The sequence below is a fragment of the Nipponia nippon genome, unplaced genomic scaffold (assembly GCF_047370975.1).
Source record: "Nipponia nippon isolate SJK-2023a ecotype South Korea unplaced genomic scaffold, ASM4737097v1 scaffold_2, whole genome shotgun sequence".
Classification (NCBI taxonomy): domain Eukaryota; kingdom Metazoa; phylum Chordata; class Aves; order Pelecaniformes; family Threskiornithidae; genus Nipponia; species Nipponia nippon.
Genome location: NW_028262336.1, coordinates 59,346,548 through 59,370,926, shown reverse-complemented (window position 1 = coordinate 59,370,926; position 24,379 = coordinate 59,346,548). Strand labels below are relative to the sequence as shown.

Genomic DNA, 24,379 nt, shown 5'->3' with positions numbered 1-24,379 from the left:
GGCTGAAGCCCATCTTCACTAGTATCCAGCCTCCAACAACAGCCAAGAGAGGATGCCTTCGGAAGAGCATATGAATAAATAAGAAAAACATCTACTGACTTTCCTCCAGAGTACTGTCCTAGCTTCTGGTCATCTGCATGTCAGAAAATGCACAAAGTTGACATCCAAGTTCATAGCTCAGTTAAATTTTTGTTTCATAAATTTGTGTGCTGACCCAAATAAATGACAATATTCATGAAACTCCATGGAATAAAATCCTATAGCCAACTTGTGCACTGTGTGAAGGAAGCCCTTCTTCCCCTTTGAGCAAAACATCTAGCCAGTGTTGCAAAAAATGCAATGTGGGTCAGAGAACCACCCACTGGTAACTAAGTTAGGTCTGGTCCTGAGAATGGAAACGCTTCCCATCTTCTCTAAAGAGCTCTTTGTCATATACTCAGCTACTCTGTTTTCTCATGCAATCAGTCTGCACCCAGCCCAAATACAAGGCAGGTTGTGGAAATGAGGTATCTTCCTCATTCTCTGTGTCTTACTGCCACGTCTGGTGCTAACACTGCAACTGAACTGCACTGGCAGTAGAGGAGGCAGAGGTAATAGGTAATACATCCTGTACATATACATCCTGTCTTCTGGGGATGGGAGAAGTGCCTCTAATACAGCAGTAAATACAGTAATCACAGGCTGAATACATCCAAAAGACTACAAGACAAGTCCCCTTATCTTGCTGCTCCCTGTGGCAAGAAATGAAGAGAAAACCAAGACTTGGAATAGTGTGTAGGGAGCAGTGGTTCTGCCAAGGGCTGCAATGTTCTCTTTCTTCACTGTTCTGCTGTCTGAATAGGCTGAGTGAGTGAGATGTGTAGGTGGCTGGGCTAAGCATCACCACCACACCACGCAAATAAGCTGCATCAGCTGGATGGGCTTGGGCAGCTACTCCACAGGAGAAGGATACCCAAGCAATACAGGAGAGAGGACAACAAAAGCCAGAATAAGGTGAACCTTTGTTTCCTAAATAATGCATAGCTGAGCTTTTGTCCTCCTTTAAACCAGTATTTAATAAATGATTTCTTAAAACATATTGCTTAGAGGGATCTGATAAGTTGAATTTTCTGAGAAGCTAGCATGTTTAAACTCACCGCAGATCTGAGAGCAAACACAAGCTCTAACTCAAGCTGAAAGCAGCCTTACAACGTGCAACTGGCACTCCTGGGCACAACTTGCCGCTTCTCCTTTATTTGTGCTGGCTGTTCAAAGGCAGCTTGGTCAAGCTGACATATGGGGATTGCCTATTTCACCCTTTCATGGGAGTGCTTTTCAGTGAATGAGCAACGTTACCTGCATGCCTTCCTGACCAGAGATTCCCACGCCAACATCTGCCACTTGGATCATGCTGACATCATTAGCACCATCACCTAAAGATGACAAGATACAGTTTTGTTGTCACTAGTAGACTGGGAAAAGTTAGCAGCAGCAAAGCAAAGGAAAACCAGTTGTTACTGAGTGTTGGTTGAGTATAGTAAGGGACATGTGTACTGAGTGTTGGGTGAGTATAGCAAGGGAGATGTGAGGTAGGAAAGGATCCATCTTTGGAATATAAGGTCCAAAGCTTGGCAAAGCTGCCAAGACATTCTGATCTTTGTAGACTTTTATCATGGAAAAGTAAAAATAAAACAAATCCCTCTCTTTTTAGTAAGACCTAAAATTCAAGTATCTGGCCTGAACTGCACAAATACTAAAACACTGGAAGGCTGAGAATGAGCTTCCCGGTATTTCTGCTTCCTGATTAACAGTCTGCCTGCAATCAGGTATGACTAAGAATAAATGTGCAAGGAGGCCTAAAGCCAATGAGAATGTCTACATAGCAAAAAACACAATAAAGTTAAAAAGTAGATGAATTCTTGACTTGGGTTGACCAGTCCAAGATCCTTAATACACTCATCACAGGTAGATTTAACTGCAATGGTTGCACAGTCACCATCCCTTGCTCTCCTTCCAGTTGTGACACCACAAGTGATAGGTGCCATAGAAAGGATACGAGAATGGGACATGCATCTACTTCTTAACCTCTTAAATTTACAGACAGTGTGCTAGTGGAAAAGGAAACTGTTAGTTGATGGAAAGACATGTGGTTTTAAACTTCAGTGGCTGAGGTGTACATTCACATCTCACTCCAGTTTCCCTGCTGTTGGCACATGTAAGAGTGGTATCTGCTCACCTGACAAAGCTGATGTCTTTGTGGCTGTGCAACACAACCCCAAGTTAGCTCATGTTGGTTAAAAGGGAGGATGTATGCAGCTACGCTTTTAAGCCAGAGCAGGGGCTTGTGTTCAACTCACAGGCTCAAGACGTTCAGAAAGAATGAAAACACAAGCTGCCCACTCTCCACTAGTGTTTTTAAGCATTCTGGATAATTCAAGTTAACCAGCCAGACATTTTTGACAACGTGCAAATGATTATGTCTGCAGTCAGTCAGCGAAAGATATAAATTCAGCACAAGGAAGGCACATTTGAGCTAGATATAATATAGTGAGCATGAGGATTATTATAATCAGCACACATTTGGTGATGTGGATGTCACAGGAGTCTGGCAATTATTATATACACTTAGGGTTTCTCACAGGTAGATCCAACCCACATGTGTTGCTGCTATGATTAATCAAGACAGCTAGTGTGTTTGTGACAATATATACTGCAATCATATCTTCTAATGCAACACGAGCCTGAACTTGAGATAGGGAAAGAAGAGCTGGTTGACTTTTCTTATGTAAAAATCATGCAAACATGGAAGATGTTGCCAGATTTAAAACAGGGTGACTGACAAAATCTCCCCTTTGCCCACTGAGCGATTAGCTGGGAAGAAGTGTAAGCACTGGCACGATGCCAGTCGTAAATCCGTTCTCTATACTGACAAGGCCAACTCATATCCTATGCTGTATGGCCGACTTGTGATGAAAAATGCAGGACCTTGACTTTAAACATGATTGGAGGAAACAACACTGAGCACAAAGTTGTTCTGTGTAATACAGTGATTGCAAAATGGTGTTCTGCACAGCATCAGCTAACCCAATTCTTCACAGCTGTGTTCGGACATGCCACAACCTCATAGCATACCTGGGTCCTGATTACCTAACTTCTGTAGGAAGATTACCTAACTTCTGTAGGAAGAAATCCCAAATACTGCTCCAGAGTTCTATCTTGGTTTTGAATAAATATGTTAGAGTAAATATGTTAGAGTTGTTTGACACATTTTCAGACAAAACTGGAAGGCTATTTGAGTTGTGAGGCAGCTGGAAGGATCCTATTGCAAGTCAAAAAGTCAAAATTCTCAAGGCACACATCCGGGCAGGCTAGTTTAAACTGAGATATTTACCTATTGCCAAGGTCATTGCTTTGAGTTTGTCTCTGACTAGTTTCACTACCATGCTCTTTTGGAGTGGGGTAGAGCGACAACACAGTACTGAACGGCATCGCTTGGCTAGTGCAAGAAATTTATCTTCTAGTGTAGGTTCCAGGGCATAAGCTAGAGTCCTTCCATCAATCACTAGGCCCAAGCTGGAAAGCACAGGGGAAGAGGGTGGATAGAAAGGGGTGAACCCAACAGTCATGTTTCCAGTAGCTTCGTCTATTGTGTTGTTTGAAAATTTAGACTCTACGCATTGCAGACACTGTTCCAGCAAGACAGCACATGTCTCCTGAAAAAAAATTAAACATAAATACACTTAAGAGAAAAGAACATATATTCAAATGATTGTGTTTGCTGTATATTTAGGCATAAGGAATATGGGGACTGTGTTATATTTGCTGCACTGTTAAAGTTTTAATTTCTAATAATCTTCTTTTCTATTTGCTCTAAACACACATAATTCTTGCAGAAGATATGACAGCAATGAGGACTCGAAAGGCTTAAAATCTAATTCCTCTTTAACATGCAGTATTGTATGCTAAACTAATTTCTTTTAGCTCCTTCTCAGAATAACAGTGTTGGGAAATGATATAATCAGTATCAGTACCAAGTTAAGCATGGTGATGAACACAATGTACACGCCTACAACTCAGATCAAATAGTTATGCATTGTTAGAGGCCAATTAAAGGTTATTTAAGCTGATTTCTCTCTCCTAGCCATACTCAACTAAAAGATGTTATTGAGAATATATGAACATTTAAAATGAAATGCTATTGGTCTTACAGCAAAGTATGACAAAAAAGAAAGATCATGGAAAATCAATTTACCAGTTCAGTTGATACACTCAAGAACGGAAAATGCTGTTATCTTTTCTTCCTTTTCGAAAGAAACTGGAGCTCGATACTGCTGGCCTACCTCTCCTCTGCTGATCTGAAGTCCAATTTTATCACCCCATTAAAGGACTATAGCACTATCAGTCTGGTTCCTTGTATGCTAGATCGTATCAGTGAACTCTTTGTGACTGTCTGCTTGCAACAAGTTGAGCACAGGAAAGATCAGTAATTCAGAAGAATTAGAAAAGGTCTGTTAGGAAGCAAGGCATTACTGTAGATCTGGTTTTCTGACTCTCACTGTTAGCATTGAAATTTAAGTATTGCTTCTATCTCCAGAGAAAAAGCCAGCTGAGAAAACATGAATGACTGAGTTATCTAAATAGTACATTTCAGTGGTGTAAAGTAAAGCACAAATTCTCAATAGGTAATCAATTGTTTTCTTCCTCAACACATGTTTAAGAACAGGTTGCTTTTGGAGACCCATTAGCGCCAATAAGCAAAACAAGGGACATTTTGAGAATGCGTACCAAAGAAAGGCATTTATGCTGCTATGGCATATTTTCCTTCATGGCGGAGCCCACTACACACAGTTACATGTCTTCAATAAGTTTATGATACATGACACTATGACTTAGAAGCATGATTCACTGAAAAGTATTCAAAGACATGTCCTACCTGAAAATTACGGATGAAGCAGGCAAAGAAGAAAAAAAAAGGAGGGAAAGGAAAAAAAAGCCATCAAACTTTTAATTGTACAAGTTGAAAATAAAGCAAAGCTAGTTCACAAGTCAACTTGTGTATTGGATCTGCTTACTGGTGATTCAGCATTCAAAGTGATGATTTCTTCATCGTGATCTAGTAGTTTGCAGGCATATGCAATATTAACAGCTGTTTCTTGCTTGTCTCCAGTAAGAACCCAAATCTGCAACCCAGCTTTGCGCAAGTTTGCAATGGTTTCTGGAACACCATCCTGTAAACGATCTTCAATGCCAGTTGCACCTAAGCACATAGAAAAAGCAAAATACTGCACATTAAATAAACACTTAGGGTTCACCTCAAATTGTAAGTTTGGATTTTTAAAAAAAACCAGCAGTCACTTTTATTGGGAAATAGCTAAACTACCAATGGTTGCAAGATTCGGGCAGCTTTTTTGGGGTATCGAGAGCGAGGAGCAGAAAGTAGCTGGGGTAATCATCTGCATCAACAGTCGACAAAAAATCCAGAATTCAAAACTACAAAAGCCAGCTGATGTCACTTCTAGTCTCAGAGATTCACAAGGCTGATGTATCTTTTCTTATTTTCTTTCTGCTCTGTATCTTCACCATTTCTTCTGAATGTTGCTAGAGAAGATATTGTTGCTTCTAGGAGATCATTTCAGTTCTTAAGGGTCTTAACTGCCTTTCCTCAACTAAAAGAGACTGGGTCACTAGAGATTTCTCCCTTTTGAAGGGGAATGACAGCAGGACTGCAGCTTGGCAACAGCACATTAGGCTGCAGACATAAACCTTTTCCTGCCTTGTTGCTGCTCTTTCTTTGCTCTTGCAGAAAGACACTGGTTGCCAAATGAGATATAGCAGAGAATAAATCATAAATCTGTTGACCATGATGTGAAAGTAAAATGTGGCTTTTCCACACTTTCAATGTTTCTTTCTACCTGTTTATAAGAGACTGAGTATCTTTCCTATGCTTTCATAAATCAATTGACAGAGACAAGATTTTCAAATACTGTAGCAAAAGCCGCTCAGGACCAAGTTCAGTGTCACCACTGATCCATCAGTGCTCCACTGAGTTTCAGAGAGGCTTCAAAGTGAGGAAATGTAAGCCCTCACTACTAGAGAATGAGGAGGTGACAGACATGCAAGTTACCTGGAACAACAGGAAAAGCAAAGTAAACTTTTCTCAGCTATTTGTTATTCGTATGGATGTTCCTTGAAAAAAACACTTTAGCAATGTAAGTCCACCTGAAGTCTGAGCACCAGTCATGTAGGTGGAAACACATTCTTAGGGCAATGTCAGGAAAGCTATTATTATCCAAACAGTGTACAAAGGAAAAGATATTCCTTTTCCAGACTCACTTTTTTATTTCCACAACCTAATCATAACTGATCATTGCGAGATACAAACCAAAGTATGAAGTTCTTGGGGAATGACTGAATGGGTAGTTTACTTCTGGCTAGAGCTCACTTATCTGCTGGCAGTTCAATTTCGCTTTTTTATTTTTCCCTTCCTCCCAGAGTGCAGCCAGAGCCAACAGGCACAACCATGGTGAGATCTTCCTGACTAACGTGGTCCAAATTAGTCACCTCATGCTCCCCTTTAAGTCAGAGGAGAGAAACAGATAGTTCAAGGGTGTGATTCATCTAATCCTAAAGCGGTATCTAAGACCAAATGAACAGCACTTTCTTTTTTTGTCTCTCCATTGTTTATCTGGGGAGCCTTAGAGATCCGTAGTAGATACATCAGAAGTTGGGTGAGGTGGATCTCATCTCCCAGAGACAGGCATGTTGGCAATTAGTGAAGGTTGTTTTCTCCAAGAGTGTTATGGCTGTCCCTGTTTCTTTGCCAGAGAAAGCAGTTGGATGCTTGGAGTAATAGTGAATATATACACATTTTAGAGTCCCAGTGCTTTCAACATCTCAACTCAGCAGAGGAAGAGTATGACTTAGTTCTTGGAATACATTTTACATACACTGATCTTAACTGCATCATTATGAAGTACTGCAGTCCCCTTCCACAGAATACACAGGCCCTGAGTGCATGAGCCAAACCTGACGTATATAAGAGTTGGTGCCTCTCACAAATGCAGTTTATGAGCTTTGCTCTCTGGTGCCCCTGCAGTCATGGAAGTCTCTGACATGTTGAAGTGGCACTAAACTAACGAAATTCTGTAGTCAGTTTGGGCCAATTCCTCCTCCTGTTTACAGCAGCAGTTCTCATTTACGATATTGTGTCAAATTCATCCCTGGTATTACTCCACTCATTTCACTAGTGATAAAATTATGGCAGGAGCAAGGAAAACAGGGTATGTCTGTTACGTTAATTATATCCCATGCCTTTGTGCTGCTGCACATGACAGCCACGACAAAGTCCAAAAGAAGCCAATTTCTGTACTGTCAGAAACCATTTAAGGGAAAGGACGGATTTCATAGCCACGCTTACAGGATTTTTAACACATTTTAATTTCATGTCCAGCTCTCATTTCATTACCTAGCAGGTGCAGATTCTTCTCTATCCGCAGTGCTGACTGAAACAGAAGTTCTTCACGATTTTCAATAGAGGATTCTGCTTCTAAATGACTTTTTAACCAACAGGCATACTCTTCTTTGCTGAGAACCTATTAAAAAGAGTATGTGAGGGCACAGTCAATGTGATGCAGAGGCATTCATACTATACAGAATAAAATGAAAAAGATTTGAATCAAGAACAGTAAATTAATAAATAAATGCCTTCAGTAATCTTTGTCAAGACTCTCCTTAAAAGCAAACTAAGAGTCTGCATTTACTTACTCTTTTTGCAATACAGAGGGTCCGCAGCCCGTCTACAGCATACAGATTAAGGTAATTCTGGGTTTTGCTTTGGATTTTTTTTTGATGTTTGCCCCGAGGGTCATCTAGGTAAGAATAAAAAAAGAAATTAGTGATTGAAAATAACAGCAGCTGAATGGCCTCAGAAAATAAAAACTTGTCTACAGTACTCACTGTACCAGCACTTTATAACTGATACTTTTAAAGAGCTGCTGATGTCTCCAGGGAAACTCAAGTAAAACACTCCATTTAGAAAAAAAAAAATCTTGTCTTTTTGTTCTATCTTTTCTGTCTTCTCTCTTCAAAAGTCATTGTGAATGTGTGTTAGAAAGACCTGTTTCTTACTCCTTAAGTACTTGTTTGGCCTGAATACTTTAAGAAATCATGACAATCTTCACAGCAAACAATGTCAGAAACAGAAGTATGATTTCAGATACACTACCAGCAAATGCTTCTCCACATCTCATCGTGTGCAGAAAAATGACACTTACTTAAAAACAGCACTTAGTTTTCCACCAACGTTAATATCTCAAAAGAACCAGAAACAGTGCTCTGTTTTGTATATCTAAGTGTATGAAGGTACTTCTGCTACTGCTGTACTGATACTACCTATCAGACTGATACTACCTATCAGACTGAGTCAATGCAAGAAGTTCTGGGTATGACTGTGATTTCATTTAGAAGAGAATTTACACTTGTGTAGACCTCACAGCCAGCTTCTACCTTGAATGCAGCAGCGCAACTTCCACTTAGCTTTACTCTTCACTTAAAACCATGTGTAAGAACTCAAAATCAGGACTAAGCATCTGTTCCTTTTTTCTCTTTAGCTGGGATTGGTTCAATGTGCTCACACTGTGATCAAAAAAGAGTAATAAATATGATGGTAACACATTTTGTTCCATCTCATTACCTGAAATGATGTCTTCAAAAGTTAAAAACAGGTGATATGCATCTTTTTTATCATCTAGGATCAAGACAGATTCATGTACAATCTACTGTAGTAGCAATCTTAAATAATATGAATTGCAGGGTTAGTACTAAAATAAATGTACAAGCTAGTAAGTTTTTAGATTGGAACCACTGAGTGAGAATGACCGGTATCTTATGCCAGGTTTTCCTATTCCCTGATGCCATATAATTTTTTTTTCCTGAAGTCTGCATGTTTTTTGGGGGTGTAGAATCATTTCAGGATTACAATTTTGTAATTGGAGCTGTTCCTTAATGCAATATTTGTGTTGCTGGTACTTGCACAGTAACCAGTCACAGAGTCAGGTGAATGCCACTCATCACCAGAAGTCTGAGCACCTGAAGAGACCTACTACATATGATCTCAGTTCACCACTGGATGTGCTCACCTCTCTCAGCTGACCATACTGAGAACCTACAGGCACTATATCCTTATATTAAGCGCTTAATACAGCTATCTAAATCAGATGACACAAATATCTCACTGTTTATACTTTCTGGTGCCCATTTTCTTAGTGTGCATTCATACCCAATTTGATCTTGCTATGTGTGACCACGTATAAACACATCTATCTGTCTGTCTATGAACTTACATAGCATTCAGCACTTTGGTAGTTATACAGCAGCACAGTGCCTAACTGGGTGTTCAGAGGCTCCAGCACAAACACATACAAGTACTGATGTTGTAGGAAGGAAGGAGCTGGGAGCTTGTAATCCCAATATTTTGGTTTTTCTTCCTGTTATCTCAACCATGTATCAGCACATTTTACTCACTATATAGCTATTTTCTCACCTTTAAAGACTGTCCTATCCTCTCTAGGTCTGTAAAGCTGGGAGTGTACATACTCAGCTGTTTCTACAGGACTCCATGAAGATTGTGGTACTTCATGCATACCTTCTTTTCAGTTCCGACTATGACTAAGGTCATGTGGTGAATACTGGCAGGAATATTCTGGTGGGCCTGTCCATCTATCTATTAATGATACCTATGCTACCACTATTGATTTTCTCAAAGGGACAATACAGATATATTACTGTGGAAGAACATCCCTACATATATTATTTGCAATTGGAAAGCCCTTTCTTACACTATACCTTGTGGCTCCGACACACACACCACCAGGTTCCTTCAGAAGCTATTAAAACAGCTCACAACTAGATTCAGCTGCAACATAAAGTGGAAATACACACATACTGAACTGCCAGCCTAACAGAGTCTCATTTAGCTTCTTTTCTATGTGTGCATGATAATCTTTTTGGCATATGTGACTTGGCTGTGTAATATAAGAATGTTTTTTTTCTGGGAGAAGTACTGCAGCAAACCTTCTTGGAGCCTTCTTGTATTAATGACTCAGCTTTTTTAACTTTAGAAGAACAAAGTAGGCAAGCATTCTTCCTAATTTATTGTGATACATTACTATTCTAGAGAGAAATGCCATATTTTTTGCATATCCCACATGAAATTGTCTTATGGGAGTGGCTATTTCAGTCACTCACTGATTCCAAATGGTGCAAACTTGAATAGGTGCTTAAACACATCAAAAGTTGTTTCTATCCCTTTAAGGTTAAGTGGTGTTAATCACTTCAGATCTGTCTGAATACCATGGGTGCTAATGCAGTGATCATAATGTCAAATGCTTATACCACCTTCAATGAACAAAGCCAGTAATTCTCTACAAGTAGAGATGTGCACACCATTTTCTGTGCGAATTCTCAATTCCAGCGTGGAAGACTGCATCTCCCTCCTCCACCAGCATACCAATGACAGCTAAACCCCCTTCTAGCTCTTTGTGTGGCTGAGATTCACCTCGTGCTCAGAAGTTAGAAGGGGGGAAGGAATCTCTTGCAGACAAAATCCAGTTGTGGAGATTCTTTTTAGCTGGGCTGCAGTGGCTATGCTGAGCAGTGTGACCACATGCACCATGTCAGTGAAAACCAGCAAATAAGTCTTCTCCAGAAGAACGACAGAGAGCTAGTGGCATTCTGCTTGCTTCATTTCCTTCCACAATTCCAAGCTGCGGAAAGCCAACCCAGTCATTGCTTTCTCAATGACTTATGTTCACAGTTCCTGCGCGAGCTGGATATTGGCTCAAACAGTAACTGTCTTATTTATGAACATGGTGACTGTTGAGATACAGTGAAACCAACACACATGGGAATAATTTCAAGGATTTTGGAAGTATCTGTATGCTAACATCAGGTTTCACAGTCTCAACTAGATATACAGGCAGAGCAAATGGAGTCATTTCAGAAACTTCTTAAGTTTTGAAGCTTATGGCGATTTCTGATTTTCTGTAAGACACAGCTGAAGCTACAACATCATACTTCTGCTTCTGATTTTGGGCTGTTCCTCATGCCATGTTTTAAAATACTCTTCCTCCCAAACAGGGACCTTTGTGCCTGATAGAACCCAGTCATGCCATGTGATGTTTGAGTTGGGAGATTACGGACACAGTGTTGCCTCGGTCCTTCAGTCCAAGGGCACAAGTACCACAAAGTCTCAAGATGCACGCTTGGCTGGTGTACAATTTACATGTCCCTGAGGCACTAAGACTGCAAAGAGCACTGGGATTAGCTGTCATGTCGATTCACTTATTGGTCAATTCCTTGAAACAATAAATGCCTGAATTTTTGTAGCATTACATCTCCTCTCACACCCATGTTCCACCATCACCAGAGAACAGGATGAAACCGCTGACAGATCCCGCGATATAGATAATAGCCACAGCATAAATTTTCTGAGGCTCCCTCTACCTGGGGAATACCTCCCTGTAACAGGAAAAAGATGCCGTTCCCTCAGGAGCTGACAACATATCCACTGACATTAGGACACTGCAGGCAGAGACTGCGAATTCAGTTCCAGGAGCGAAGCTGCTCAAGACAAATGTCAAACGTTTTTCAGACAGATGAGCTGAAACATACAGAATTACTGAAGCCAGCAGTGGCTTAGAGAGCTAGAAATCAAGGGAAACTGCTTATGAGGTTCTAGTGGCTGCACTTCACATTGCTTGCAAAAGCAAAATATACTAAAACTTATAGTTCAATTTGTGCTAAAAACAAAACAAAAAAAAGGGCACAGTTTCAAAGCCACCTTCAATTCACCTGCCTGTAAAGATGGTGGAATCGCTGTATTTGTCCAGCTACAGAATCTGCTCACTGCCAACACTGATCTTCAGGAACTCTGCTTCCCCTTCTCTGACATCCACCACCTTTGGTAATGTTGCCATTCTTTGGTTTTCTAACAGGCCTTGCTGTTTTTACCTGGGTGGGTCCTAGATCTGCCTGAAATTTGCCTGAAAATTCCTTGATCTATTGAGTCTACTGTCAACGGACACAGCAGCTTCAAACATACTCTGGTGACAAAATATTTAAGACTTGGCATAAAATAATCTTTTATTTTCTTTTTAATGCTCAGTTCCCATTCTGAGAACTCTTTTCCAAACATTATTTTCTAGGTATGTTATTGAAAATTCTCAGTACTACAAATTCTCTGTTAGTACTCTGGAGGGAAACAAGTTTCCACAGATGCTCCATGTACCTTCTGTGATATCAGATCTTTACTAGAAAATTATTCATGAATACTTTGTTGTTAGTTAAGGACAAGTTGCTCTTAATTTTTTTGGCTCAGCTTTGATTTATATGGCTGTAAACAGAAAACTAATGCCAACATTTTTCTGTATTTCATTAAACTAAAATTACACAGTATAAGCCTTTCACAATTGTTTACTCCAATTAATGTCAAAGTAACCACAAAGTCAATGCATTAGTGAAACATGGGAACTACCTCTAGCACTTTCGTCCTCTGTCCATTCATACTGGGGTAACCTTTAAACACTGGATTAAATTCAGTGTTGAAAATGCAGTAAATTAGATGCAAACTGATTCATGCAAACTGAAACCGGTGTGTCTCCTCTAACTTCTGAAAGCTTACAGGGTTCTTCTTGAATCTAAGTGATTACAATTAGAAGCTATTTAAAGTCGTCCCAGTTTCATGTGACATCTGAGTGCTGGAGAAGTACTCCATGCTTTAGGGAAGTACTCCATGTTCACAGCTACATAACTATTCCCTACTAGTCAACTACATATTTGAAGGCAAGATTTCTCGCCTGAACAGCATCTCTCCTTCTTTGCCACGACCTTTCTGTTTTGGTGGCTGATTAGCGTCATAATCAAACCAGCATAAATGCGCTGATGTATGCAAACACATTGCAGCAAATTTCTGGGGGTTGTTTAGTTTGGAGAAGAGGAGGCTGAGGGGAGACCTTATTGCTCTCTACAGCTACCTGAAAGGAGGTTGTAATGAGGTGGGGGTTGGTCTCTTCTCCCGAGTAACAAGCAATAGGACAAGAGGAAACGGTCTCAAGCTGCGCCAGCGGAAGTTTAGGTTGGATATTAGGAAAAACTTCTTCACCGAAAGAGTAGTCAGGCACTGGACCAGGCTGCCCAGGGAAGTGGTTGAGTCCCCATCCCTGGAGGTATTTAAAAGAAGGGTAGACGTGGTGCTTGAGGACATGGTTTAGTGGTGGACTTGGAAGGGCTACGTTAACGGTTGGACTTGATGATCTTAAGGGTCTTTTCCAACCTTTTCCAAACTATGATTCTGTGAAAAGGACGTAAAGATTCACAAATGAAACAGAGAGGGGAGCTGCAATAGGAAGTGTTTGGGTTTCATATAAAATACTCAAATAGCCAGGCACTACCAGGCAGGTTTTCCTGAAGAAATGTAAATTGCTTTGGCAGTTTCAAGAAATTCCTTCAAAATAAAGTTTGCTAGTAGAAGATCTTGTACAGACATCAATTTAACTCATTCTTGTAAGGTGAGGAAACCAGTAATTTGTTACAGAAAATTTGCTATAATAACAAAGTATTGTAAAAGAAGAGAGACGGCTGCCATTCTACCATTCCCTGTATTCACAACAAAAGCAGGCAGGTCTACTTGCTAGAGAAGGCAATAAGATATGATGAGTTTTTCAGCAGTTAACCAGAACCGCCTCCCTCCTACCCCCACTCCCACAAAGGTAAGTAAGAGGTGTACCTGAAGAGCAGGGTAGAAGAAGATCCATAATAACTGAATCTGCTCCTTTAGTGTAAACATTTATCTCATCTGTGAGAGGATGTCTGACCACTACTGACATCCTCTTCCTGACGGAATCAAAGCCCAATGTATGTAATACTTCAAAGCTTAATGTTCCCAGGTGAGGTAGCTCCACTGATACCTGGTCAGACAGTCTTCCAACCAGAGAACAGTTATATGCCCTTGCTGCATAGACGAGAGCAGCTTCATCTGGACTCTCTGCTTCATAACGGAGTTCTCCTTCCTCAGGTCCACTCCCCACAGCTGTCCGGCCTTGCTGGGAGCTGTAGCCGTTGTTATTCATCTGTGCAGAGTATGCCAGCTTCTCTTCCAGTTTTAATAAAGTGCTATCCGTAGATGTAGATGAAAGCACACTTAAACCAAATCTGTGCATTGATTTGCTTGTAGCTAGACTAGATGAACTGCTGCTGTTAGATCCAGAGGTCAAGCGACTTGGAGTGAATCTTCGTATGAAGTCTTCTATGGTTTTTACTGGAGATTTTAGTTCATATCGATCTCTAACCTTGAGAAGCAAAAAAGAAACCAATGAACAAAAACCTAAGAAAAGCTGTAAAAGAATTCTCATGTTGATATTCAGTCTAAGCAGCTCCAACTAAAGAGAAGACTTTCTTTGAGAACAAAAAGTAATGGCATTTGTATTTTGAGAAAGGAAAATAAATGGACAAAACTGACTCAACAGCAAAAGACTTACTAGAACTTCAGAACTGCACCTCTGTGTGAAAGGACGTATGTTTGCATTAAAAACATTTTTTCTTCTTTCAGCTCCTCAGACTATCAATGTTGCACCACCACCAGTAGTGCATACTAAAACCTATCATTAGTAGGAAACATTGGTATTCTTTGTGCACATTCAGTGAAGGTAGTAAAAAAAAAGTTAATGAAAGAGTTTTCTATTCAGAAGTGTGGTATCAGAAAAGTTTTATGAGAATATGCCAATGTCGACAACATTCTCAATAGGAATATGTTGAAATAAATAATTTCTGCTATCTTCTCTTTCAGCATGAAAGCATTTTGCTTCAGTTTCATCACTCATCTCCGTTTACGTGAATTTTTTTTACAGATACAATGTTATTAATAGTACTAGCATATTCATAGTAATATATATTAAATTATTGTATAACAGTGTAGCATTCCTGAAACAGCAGAATTGAACATTCTCCAAATGTTTCTCTGGCACAAAACCATGTCATTTTGCAGACTGGTTCACTTTTTATTCCAATCTGGAACAGAAACAACTCTCAGAATTTTCTCCAGAATGGAAATTCCAGCTGCTGGCTAGCTTTAATACTACATTCCATTATATTTTTGTCTTACAGATCATCTTGGGATGGCGTTTTTGAAATTCTCATTCATCAATGACACTGGTTTAGGCCGATTTAAGCAGTAATGATCATTATTTCTCATAATGAACTTAAGATGCTTCTTTTACATAATTGGAAAGTTTTAAGCAATGTTTTTCAACTATATTATCTTTTCAAACATTAAAAAAATGTCTCAGCCTTTTCTTAATTTAATCCATACGTACAAAATACTCACAGACAGCTTATATTATTTTCTGGGAAGTCTTGCACATTTACAAATTAGTTTCTACACATACTTACACATATACTTACATTTATTAAATGAATAAGTTACAGTACAAGAAATCGGGAAAGTTTCAGAAGTATCTTGAAATTGTCGATGAAAGCATATCTTACCTTGAAGGTAAGTGAAATAGCTGACATACTCCATTTAACTAATGCTTAACTAAACCCGCTCAATCACATAGCAGTTCTAAGAGTTGTCTCACAACCAGTTCTAGTTGTTTCTCACTAGAACAGGAGGTTTTCATTTCCTCAATTTACAAGAGAAATTAATATCAATGCAAAAGAGGCTTAAACAATCTTTTGCTGTTTCTTTAACCCACCTTCTGTCGGGGCTGATTTGGTGCAGTAACCACAACTGTATTACATATAGTCAAAGCGATGAAGAAGTCAAAAATGTCACATAGTTCTGGACTCAGATGGGATAATGGCTGTTCGTGGCTCCTCATGACCTCCAGATGCTTTGCACATTCATTCACCTTTTCTAACAAGCTCGGGTCAGGTGTGATGTCCTTCTCCTGGTAATAAATAGCAGTGATTAATATCTGTGATTCTGCAAATTTCCAAAGCAGCAACAAGCAATCAAAGCATCCAAAGCAGTGTCAATATCAAGAGTTTTATGGTGGCCTTACACCACAGACTGCAGGTGGAGAGAACGTAAGACACCCATTCCAGCCAATAAACAGTTAACAATGAGCCTACTGATAGAAATGGAAATGTGAGTAACTGTGTTATCAACTTTTTCACTACAGATAATTATAGCGGCAATATTCATCTACTTTGGGGGTAGTGGATAGGAGAGAAGTTACATACTAATATTCCTCCCTCTCTCCTGTCTAATTCAAGACATTTATTATCTATTATTAAAGGGTGGTACACTACAGAGACCGAAAGAGTGGAAAAATTAGACAGCAATGACATTCAAAGCTTGGCCTTAAATTAGCACAATAAAATGAAACCATCTTGGATTGTTTGTTAGAGAACAACAACCATCCACACATTTGAAGGTAATTAATGTGTTTTTTTAAATTGAAACACAGAGCACTTTCCATGCTATTTCATCAGCACTTTCCACTTATTTAATCTATTTCTCGTCAGAGCAAACTCCGGTATTTCTTAAGATAGGAGAATGCAAGGATACAAAAGATTAAATGATAAACCCATCTAAGGCTTTTTCTTCAGTAGAATTTTATCTGCTGACGTTCAGCAGCTGATGAATCTGAGCAACCACAGAACCCCGTGTGTAAAAACTGCAGCTTGGAATTGTACCAAAATACCTTACTCTTAGACTGAAATCAAGAAGTTCCACCACTGCAAACAGCATCTTTCTGTGTCTATATTTATGATTTGTTTTAAGGGTGAATTTGTGTCAACAGTGCAACAATGGAAAATCCTTGGATAGACAAGACTTGGCTTCTCTGCTCCCTTATTACCATTCAGCCCATGTAAAACTTTCACAGAATTACAACAGTATAAAATAAATTAAACAAAGCAAAGTTGTAAGGACATAAATTCACTCACATTTTGAAATGCAAAGTTTTTTATTTTTTTAAGCTACAACACATGCAATCCACTGATAACCTTGAATCACACTAAAAATTATGCTATGGTGTAGCTCAACAGTGTCTAAGAATTGGAATACAGTGTCCAGCCCAGCACTTGTTAGTTTAAAAATCCTCTGACAAAAGAGGCATATGCAGAGCAATTAGAATCCTTGACCTCAAACCTTATGCTACTCTCAGCTTCTGTAGATAAAGGGAAGGCATACATCTTCCTTTCAAAATCAAGGTATAACTAAAACAAAGGTTTCAGATTATCTTTACCTTTAGCTTGTTCCCACAGAGAAGGTATTTAGATAAGATCTATGCCAACACTTGATTGTTTTTGAACCAACAGCTGTGACTACAGAAGAAAAAATGCCAAGATGAAGTCTGTAAGAGGTACACAATGTGCTACAGATTTCTTTAGCTTTCTCTTTTCAGGACGTTGTTCTATTAAAAGATACAGCACACTGTGCATTTAGTTCTCATGACTTACCATTGGGCTACTGAATGCAGTGTGCTTCGAGAGTATGCTTGCTCTTTTTGCTTCAGCTCTGCTACCCGTGCGTCGGTGGGTTTTGGTGCTCTGGCTTCTGTGGATTACTTTGATGCTCTGATGGCTGCAGATACTATTGCGCTGGGATAGAGTTCCTCCTTTTGGGGCTGCCTCGTCTTCTTCAGAATCAGGTTCTTGGTACATCGCTAAGCGTTTGGCTATCAGTAAAAATACAGAGGGAGAAATGTTGCATATGTTAAACATGGCTGAGAAAGAGGGAGATGGACACGGTGACTTTGTTAAAGTGATCTGGTTTTAATATTGTACTATGCTTTCACAGTAAGAATGAATGATTCCATTATCAGGGGATAACAAAGTCTAGTCTTAATTGAATGGTAGTGTCTAACGGAGGATGCAGAGAACATAATTAGAAATGTAATGCAATACACTGCCTCCCTCATCATCGCACTCTCTCTGAAAGGCAGTTAGACTCTGTTGCAACTCACTACATTCCTGAAGACTATTCCACAGCTCAGCCTGATGAAATCAACCAAATAATTTGGTCTTCACTTGCAGTCTGAGAAGGAAATAAACAATCCAGAAAATTTTCTTGTCCTTTCCAACAAAGCATGGAAATTTCACAGAGTATTTTCCAGCAAAAATGTCGCATCTACCCAGTACCAGTTAACTGACATCTGAAATGTCCTCAGAACAACACACCTGCAGTGCACTACTGCCCTTATTTAGATACAGAGATGAGGTACAGAGAGCGTAAAAGCCTCACTCAAGGTCAGGGCCGTCTGCTGCAGAGTGGAGACATGAACCCAGATTCTTGACTCCTCCTGGAGTCCATCCCTTCCTCTCTAAACAGCATGAAAGGCAGGACAAGGCAGCATGCAGTATCGAAACCAGGGTACCCTCACCTGCTGCAACACGTGTTTCTATCACAGTTTGCTGCAGTGAGCAATACCTGGTGTAAATAGAACAAAGGAGTTTTTCCAAATGATACATTTTAAACGAACGCTTCCCCGGTCAAGAATCCAACAACGACAATTAATGTTAGAAACCAATCCTGGCAGTTTGATACACAGAAGTTAAAAAGGAAACAGAAAAAAGAGGTGTGAAACAGCCGTGGAATCCAGCCCCTCTAATGACAGGTTCTGTTTAGCTCTAACTGATGTATAACATATTTTTCCATTCCTAAAGACCATGGGCATTTAATAATCTGGGTTATTCATTAGGCAGGCACATGCCACTTTAACAGGTATCTATTTATTCCTTCATTAGGTATTCATTGAAAGGCTTTTCATTATAGTCTCAAAATAATCCATGCCATCAAGATATACGGTACAAGTTACATACTTGCGGTTCAGCTTCGTTTTGGTTCTCTGGTGTAACAAATTAGGTTTTCCTAATGTCAAATGATAAATCACTAGCATGTAAGTTAATTATTCAGGCATTTAACAACAACAACAACAAAAATACACAAAGATTTTTCTTCCAAAATACTTCCTGAGAAAAATCTTGCATTACATATAGTGAGTTTGGCATGGGATGACTTTTAATGTAGCTAGCTTTACAATCAAAGAAAAACCCATCCTCGCCACCCGCTGCAACTTTCAAACATGTTTTAGCTGTCAGAAAGCAGTTGGAGGAGTTGAAATCAGACCACACACGGTACATAGTGATAGCTCTACCAGTACAGTATCATACATTAGAGGTTTTTTCAACTCCATTTGGAACATGTATAGGCTCTGTCTGAAATGTGGGAGCTGGGAGAGCTTCCCAGTCCTGGCTGTGAATACACACCCGGTCGTTGCTCTAACTGCATGCCCAGGTACGCAACATCCTGTGCTGCACTCTGGCTCCTGCTGGAAGAAAATTTAGGCCATGGAGGTAGAAAGGGCCATAGTGCATTTGGAGACATGGAGAAGAGACTGCAGGGCACACTGCAGATCGCTTCTGCCCCATAGTTCGAATACAGCCCTGCAGCCCAGTTCCTGAGGCTGATGTAGACTAACTGTAGACGACTGAGGAGTTTCCTTCATTAGCACTATTTGGTGGGATTCACGCTCCTCTGTGTTATGCCCTCTGTGAGGGCAGCTGCTCATTGAGCCACACAGCTGCAAACCAAAGAGCACAGCACCCTTGTCTTCTCCTTTCAGCTCCTACCTTGTCCTTTGATTCATATGACAGAACCTAGAAGACAGCTCAAAAAATTAGGGAGGTCACTGGTCTCCTTGGCTCTTCGGTTGCATGGTAATGAGTTGCAAGGAAATAAAAGTTCACTTCACCTGCACAGGCTGCTTCTTGCAACTTGCTGCACATGCTTTGGGGTACTGCAGTTCTAACCTGTCCCATCGCTCTGCTCACTAATTCCCACTTTCTTCTGCTGTAGAAGCTTCTATGCATTTCCCAGTGGAAGTGCAGATCCCTATACTGTGAATTTAATTCAACTGATCATAGGCTTGTCTATATCAGAAGGAGGGCCCAAAGTGATGTGCAGGATGTCATAAGCACTGATCCAGGCCCTCAATCAAGATGTGAGCCAGGTTCCTCACTGTTTCCCCCCAGCATCCCAGTTTCCTTCCAAAGGAAACCCAGGCATGCGAGGAAGGAAGGAGCCATGTGGACATCATGGTGGGTCATGTTATGAGGATGCCTCAAGTACCAGAATGGAGTGGCACACTGAAGGACTTCTGTCCTTGTCTGCACTGGGAAGTATGATGGAGTGCACATGCTGGGATGAGGCCTGTGGAGGGTAGTGCCCAGCCTGACAGTGCAAGCTCTGCCTTAATTATCTCCTGCAGGCTCCTAGTTGCATGCTGCAAACCCCAGGCTGAGAAACCGTTGCTCAAGATGACACACCAGTAAGGTTTTCTGCACTTTACCAACGTTTAAGACTTAAATCAATCACAAGAAGCACATTTTTGTGCCTCGTCTTCACTAGCAGCAAACCCAGCCTCAAGAAGGGTTGGCGCGACATGGGGACACTCAGCCTCTCTCAGGAAAAGCATAAGAAAAGCTTGGATTTGCCATAGGGATAATCTTCCTCTCTGTGGATGCTGGGCATTTGAATGGTAGACTGCAGAACGCTGCACCACTTCTCATACCAGGTAATATTCCTTGACAGGGAAAGGACTGGCTACAATTATTCTTTAGAGCTTTGCAAAATGTGCTACCCAGTTGGTCCAATACCCTTCTGAGCAGAGTTTTTTAAAAAAGGACATACATTTTCTTTAATAATGGTACCTAATTTAAGCTTCTGCTCTGAAAATTCACCTTGAAATACATGACTCCAAAGATCCTGAACTGATTATCATTTTATTCCATGTATAAGAAGTCTACGGTTAAGCAGAGACTGCATTTCATGCAAGTTACGCTTGCGTACCATACCTCTGTATTCTTCATTGCTCTTTCTTACATTACATCTAAAAATATTTTGTTTATTCAACATAGCAAAAGCTGTTTCCTAATGCAGCACTCGGCTTATTTATTGGTATTATACCAATAGCACAGTCCTGTCTAGTCTATGTACCATTAGCTATCTCTTGCTCACTATACAGGTTTTCATTGTAGCACATTCACTTAATTGTTCCCGCCACTGAGAAAAAAGAGAAAAAGGGAAAGTAGATACAAGACTAGAATCTCATTTAACCAAGTCAAATGCAATTCTTTTGATACAAATGGTGTTATTTCAGTTTTATACCAAGGTAAGTTTGATAACAAAAAACCAGGCCTTAGCACCTTTCGACATTTTCTCAAGTGCAGTCTTACATATTATGCAGCAAGAATTAAGAAGTTTGAAGAAATAATGAAACCCAGTTCAATCGTTATGTTACAGCTAAGGTTCACAATCCTTCAGCTGTGCAAAGTGTGTTTCTTTGGGAACACGCTGTTCTCTCCACCCACTCAGCCCTCTCCGATTCAGAACCTTTTCCTGTGAACATTATAACCTGAAAGACATTGTTGTGGGATGCTTTTCAGTTTCAGCACTGAAAATTGATGGCCTTGATCTCTTGTCTGATAGAGAGTTTTTTATTAAGGGCAAAGACACAAACAACTTTGAGAAACACAGCAATGCAATTCATGAAAGTCAAATTTCACTCTCCTCTAGTTCATTTTATATTTACAGCACAAAGAAGAAACAATAATTAATACTTATTCTGTGAACTCTCTTCCATCTTTCAGAAGACAACAGTAAGCTATAAATAAAACTCCTGTAGTAGCTGCTAAGTATTTGAAGAGATATTCTTTTTTAAAAAAAAACAAACCCTTTTATTTCATTATTTTTTGGTTTTGCTTGTTTTTCTTTTACCTCCCATGCTATCTGTGTTCTATGATGAGGCATCCATTTTGCAGGCTGATGGAGACACTGTTGCCACACAGCCAGATGTTCCACTAACTAGAAAAGTGAAATCAGGAAACTCTAAAGTACTTCTCTTCAAGCAGAATAAAACTGCAGACCCTCTAAACCAGAATAATTCAACTGTCAGTGCGTAGGCCCTAATTTTGCCATGGGATTATTCCATTTCCCCCCAAACCGTTTGAATAAGGCTGTTACTGAACTATCATGAAGTAAATCTAGATGTTCAGTACCTACTCACACCACCACACCACCTTATTTCCTTACTATTTTATGAGTGCAAGCTTATTTCACTTTGAAGTGCAGTCTAGTGTCTACATAAAGAGTCAGCTGAGCAGCTAGCATGCTATAAATTTGTACAAGTGTGCTAACATAATCTAATTTAATTTACTTTGCAAGAATTTCCCCATACGGACAAGTCTTGAGATTAGAAAACACCAAGATTTTCCTTCCTCTCCCCTCTTGGCATCCCCAGGGGCTTAAAAGGAATAACTTTAAGTCCTTCATTAACAACTCTTTACTCTATTTAGAAATGGAGATCATTCCTACTTCTCTGGAGATTTTCCAGAGCAATTGTGAGTGTAGGTATATGCTTAGAAAAAAGTATTACCTGTCTCTAAATATGAGTTATTCTTTCTTCTATAGGATGTAAAATGGGGCACTCCCAAGGCACTGAGTTCTACATCTGCTGGCATTGGTTGTCTCCTCAGTTACAAATTAAAATTTTTCAAAAAGCAGTAACAAATTTAAAGAGAAAATACAAACAAGCTACACAGAGTGCCTGAGGCACCCAGTCCTGCTAAAGGTTTTGATCTTTCTGGGGAAGGCCTAAATGGACTATCCTGATTTCTAAAGATTGTCAAATTGTAAAGGTGGCAGATGAGAAGTCCCTTTGGACGCAAAAGTTGAATTAATGGAAAAGGTTTTATTAATTTTTATGCCTTTTTTTTTTTAATAAATCCAATTCTCCAATGTGGCTGGAATGTGCAGTCTATGTTCTCTTGACTACATACAAAAAGAGCAAGAAAGTTCTGCTACAAAACAGCCCCCCGAACTAAGAAAGAGGTTTTTTTTAATATAATGCACTTTCCTATTCTCCTGAATTAACACTCTGCGAATCAAGAACCTTTGAAGGAGGCAACAGAACAGATCTAAAGAATGCAGGTCACACAGACACGAGGTGGGAATTCTCTTCACCTGTATTTAGAATTCTAAACCACAGAGAAACAGACATGTATTAGACAACAAATGTCTAAAACAGGCCTGATGAATTAGATCCTACAAATGCTTAATTTTCTCCCTTAACTGTAAAGTCACTAGATGACTATCTTCCATACAAACATCTAAAATCAGGTAACAAGTATCCCATCCCTATCAACATACTCTCCACAAGGCCCAAACTGGCAGTGCGAATTCCCACAGTTTGATCCCTGTCAGTGCATAATCCATCACCAAAATATTATAGGTGATCTCAACCATGATGAATATTTGATAGAGTGTGCATCATGGAACTGTTGCTGAGTACACTCACACCTTCCATCATAGCCGCCACAAGCGTTCCTGGATTCCTCTTCGGTGCTAAGCTCTTGCATAGCAGTACTCATGAGTAATACTTCGTACTACCTCCAGTTGACTAAGAGATTCTGTCCCATGCTGGTGCAATTTATTGCCTCTATTATTCATGTTTTTGTCACCTCTTGTCTAGACTAAAACAATGCAATACTCCTGGGCGTAGCGCCATCAGCCTAATAAGAAACTTAAAGCTAATACAGAAATATGCAGGAAAATGTTTTCTCCAGCAAATTTATGAAGACTGTCCCTTGCTCCCTGTACTACCTAAAAAAAAGTATTAAGTCTTGTTCAAGGTTTCAGTTTCTATTTTAGAAGCATTTTAACTGCTTCAACCCTGCACAAAGTCCACATAAGCCTCTATGATGAAAACGATGATTAACATATCCATGTCTGATGCAAAACAGAACTCTCCTTCCTAATCCTAAAGCTCACCTTTCGCATAGGGAATTTACATGGCTTTGTGGAACAAATTTCCAAAGAAAATAAGGACACTCCCACCACTCAAGAAAAAGACATGCTGCCTCAAATATGCCAAACCTAACACAGCGTAGCATATGCCTTTTAAGTAGCCCTCAAACTCAAACAAATTGTGCACTACATGCATAGGAAGAGGAAGAAGGGGAAAGAACAAGCTACACGTAAGGAAAGTCACACACATCGCTTAATGCGATAGTGGAAGGAACTCAGATATGATGATGACAAATGCATTATAACGATCCCTGTAGAACAGAAAAGAATGCTCATAATGGAAAAAAATTTAGAGAGAAAAGTTTATAATGCAGCATCGAGAAAATTTCTGAAGGCTATGCATAATCTGTTTATTGAGTAATTAACAGTTGCGTGGCAGTCCTAGATTATGCAGAAAAAATACTTCAACGGAAAATTAAAGTTCCAAACTGAGGAAATTTCAGACCTCAATCTGCCACTGTAGGCATAACTTTGCCCCTATGTGTGTGTGCATGGCTAAGCCCCAGAATATAGGGCCTCTAGATGACTTCA

At 39.8% G+C, this 24,379-nt stretch overlaps 1 protein-coding gene across 1 annotated transcript in view; it reads right to left on the bottom strand.

Annotated features, from left to right (window-relative positions):
- ATP10A (ATPase phospholipid transporting 10A (putative)) overlaps positions 1-24,379 on the bottom strand; it is a 117,391-nt gene that overhangs the window by 12,091 nt on the left and 80,921 nt on the right. The window contains exons 8-15 of the mRNA XM_009472562.2: positions 17,443-17,660; positions 15,729-15,923; positions 13,763-14,324; positions 7,744-7,847; positions 7,445-7,571; positions 5,052-5,236; positions 3,371-3,692; positions 1,336-1,412 (exon numbers count right to left, since the gene is read on the bottom strand). Of these exons, the coding sequence (XP_009470837.2) occupies positions 1,336-1,412; positions 3,371-3,692; positions 5,052-5,236; positions 7,445-7,571; positions 7,744-7,847; positions 13,763-14,324; positions 15,729-15,923; positions 17,443-17,660 (1,790 nt within the window). The remainder of the gene's footprint in view (positions 1-1,335; positions 1,413-3,370; positions 3,693-5,051; positions 5,237-7,444; positions 7,572-7,743; positions 7,848-13,762; positions 14,325-15,728; positions 15,924-17,442; positions 17,661-24,379) is intronic.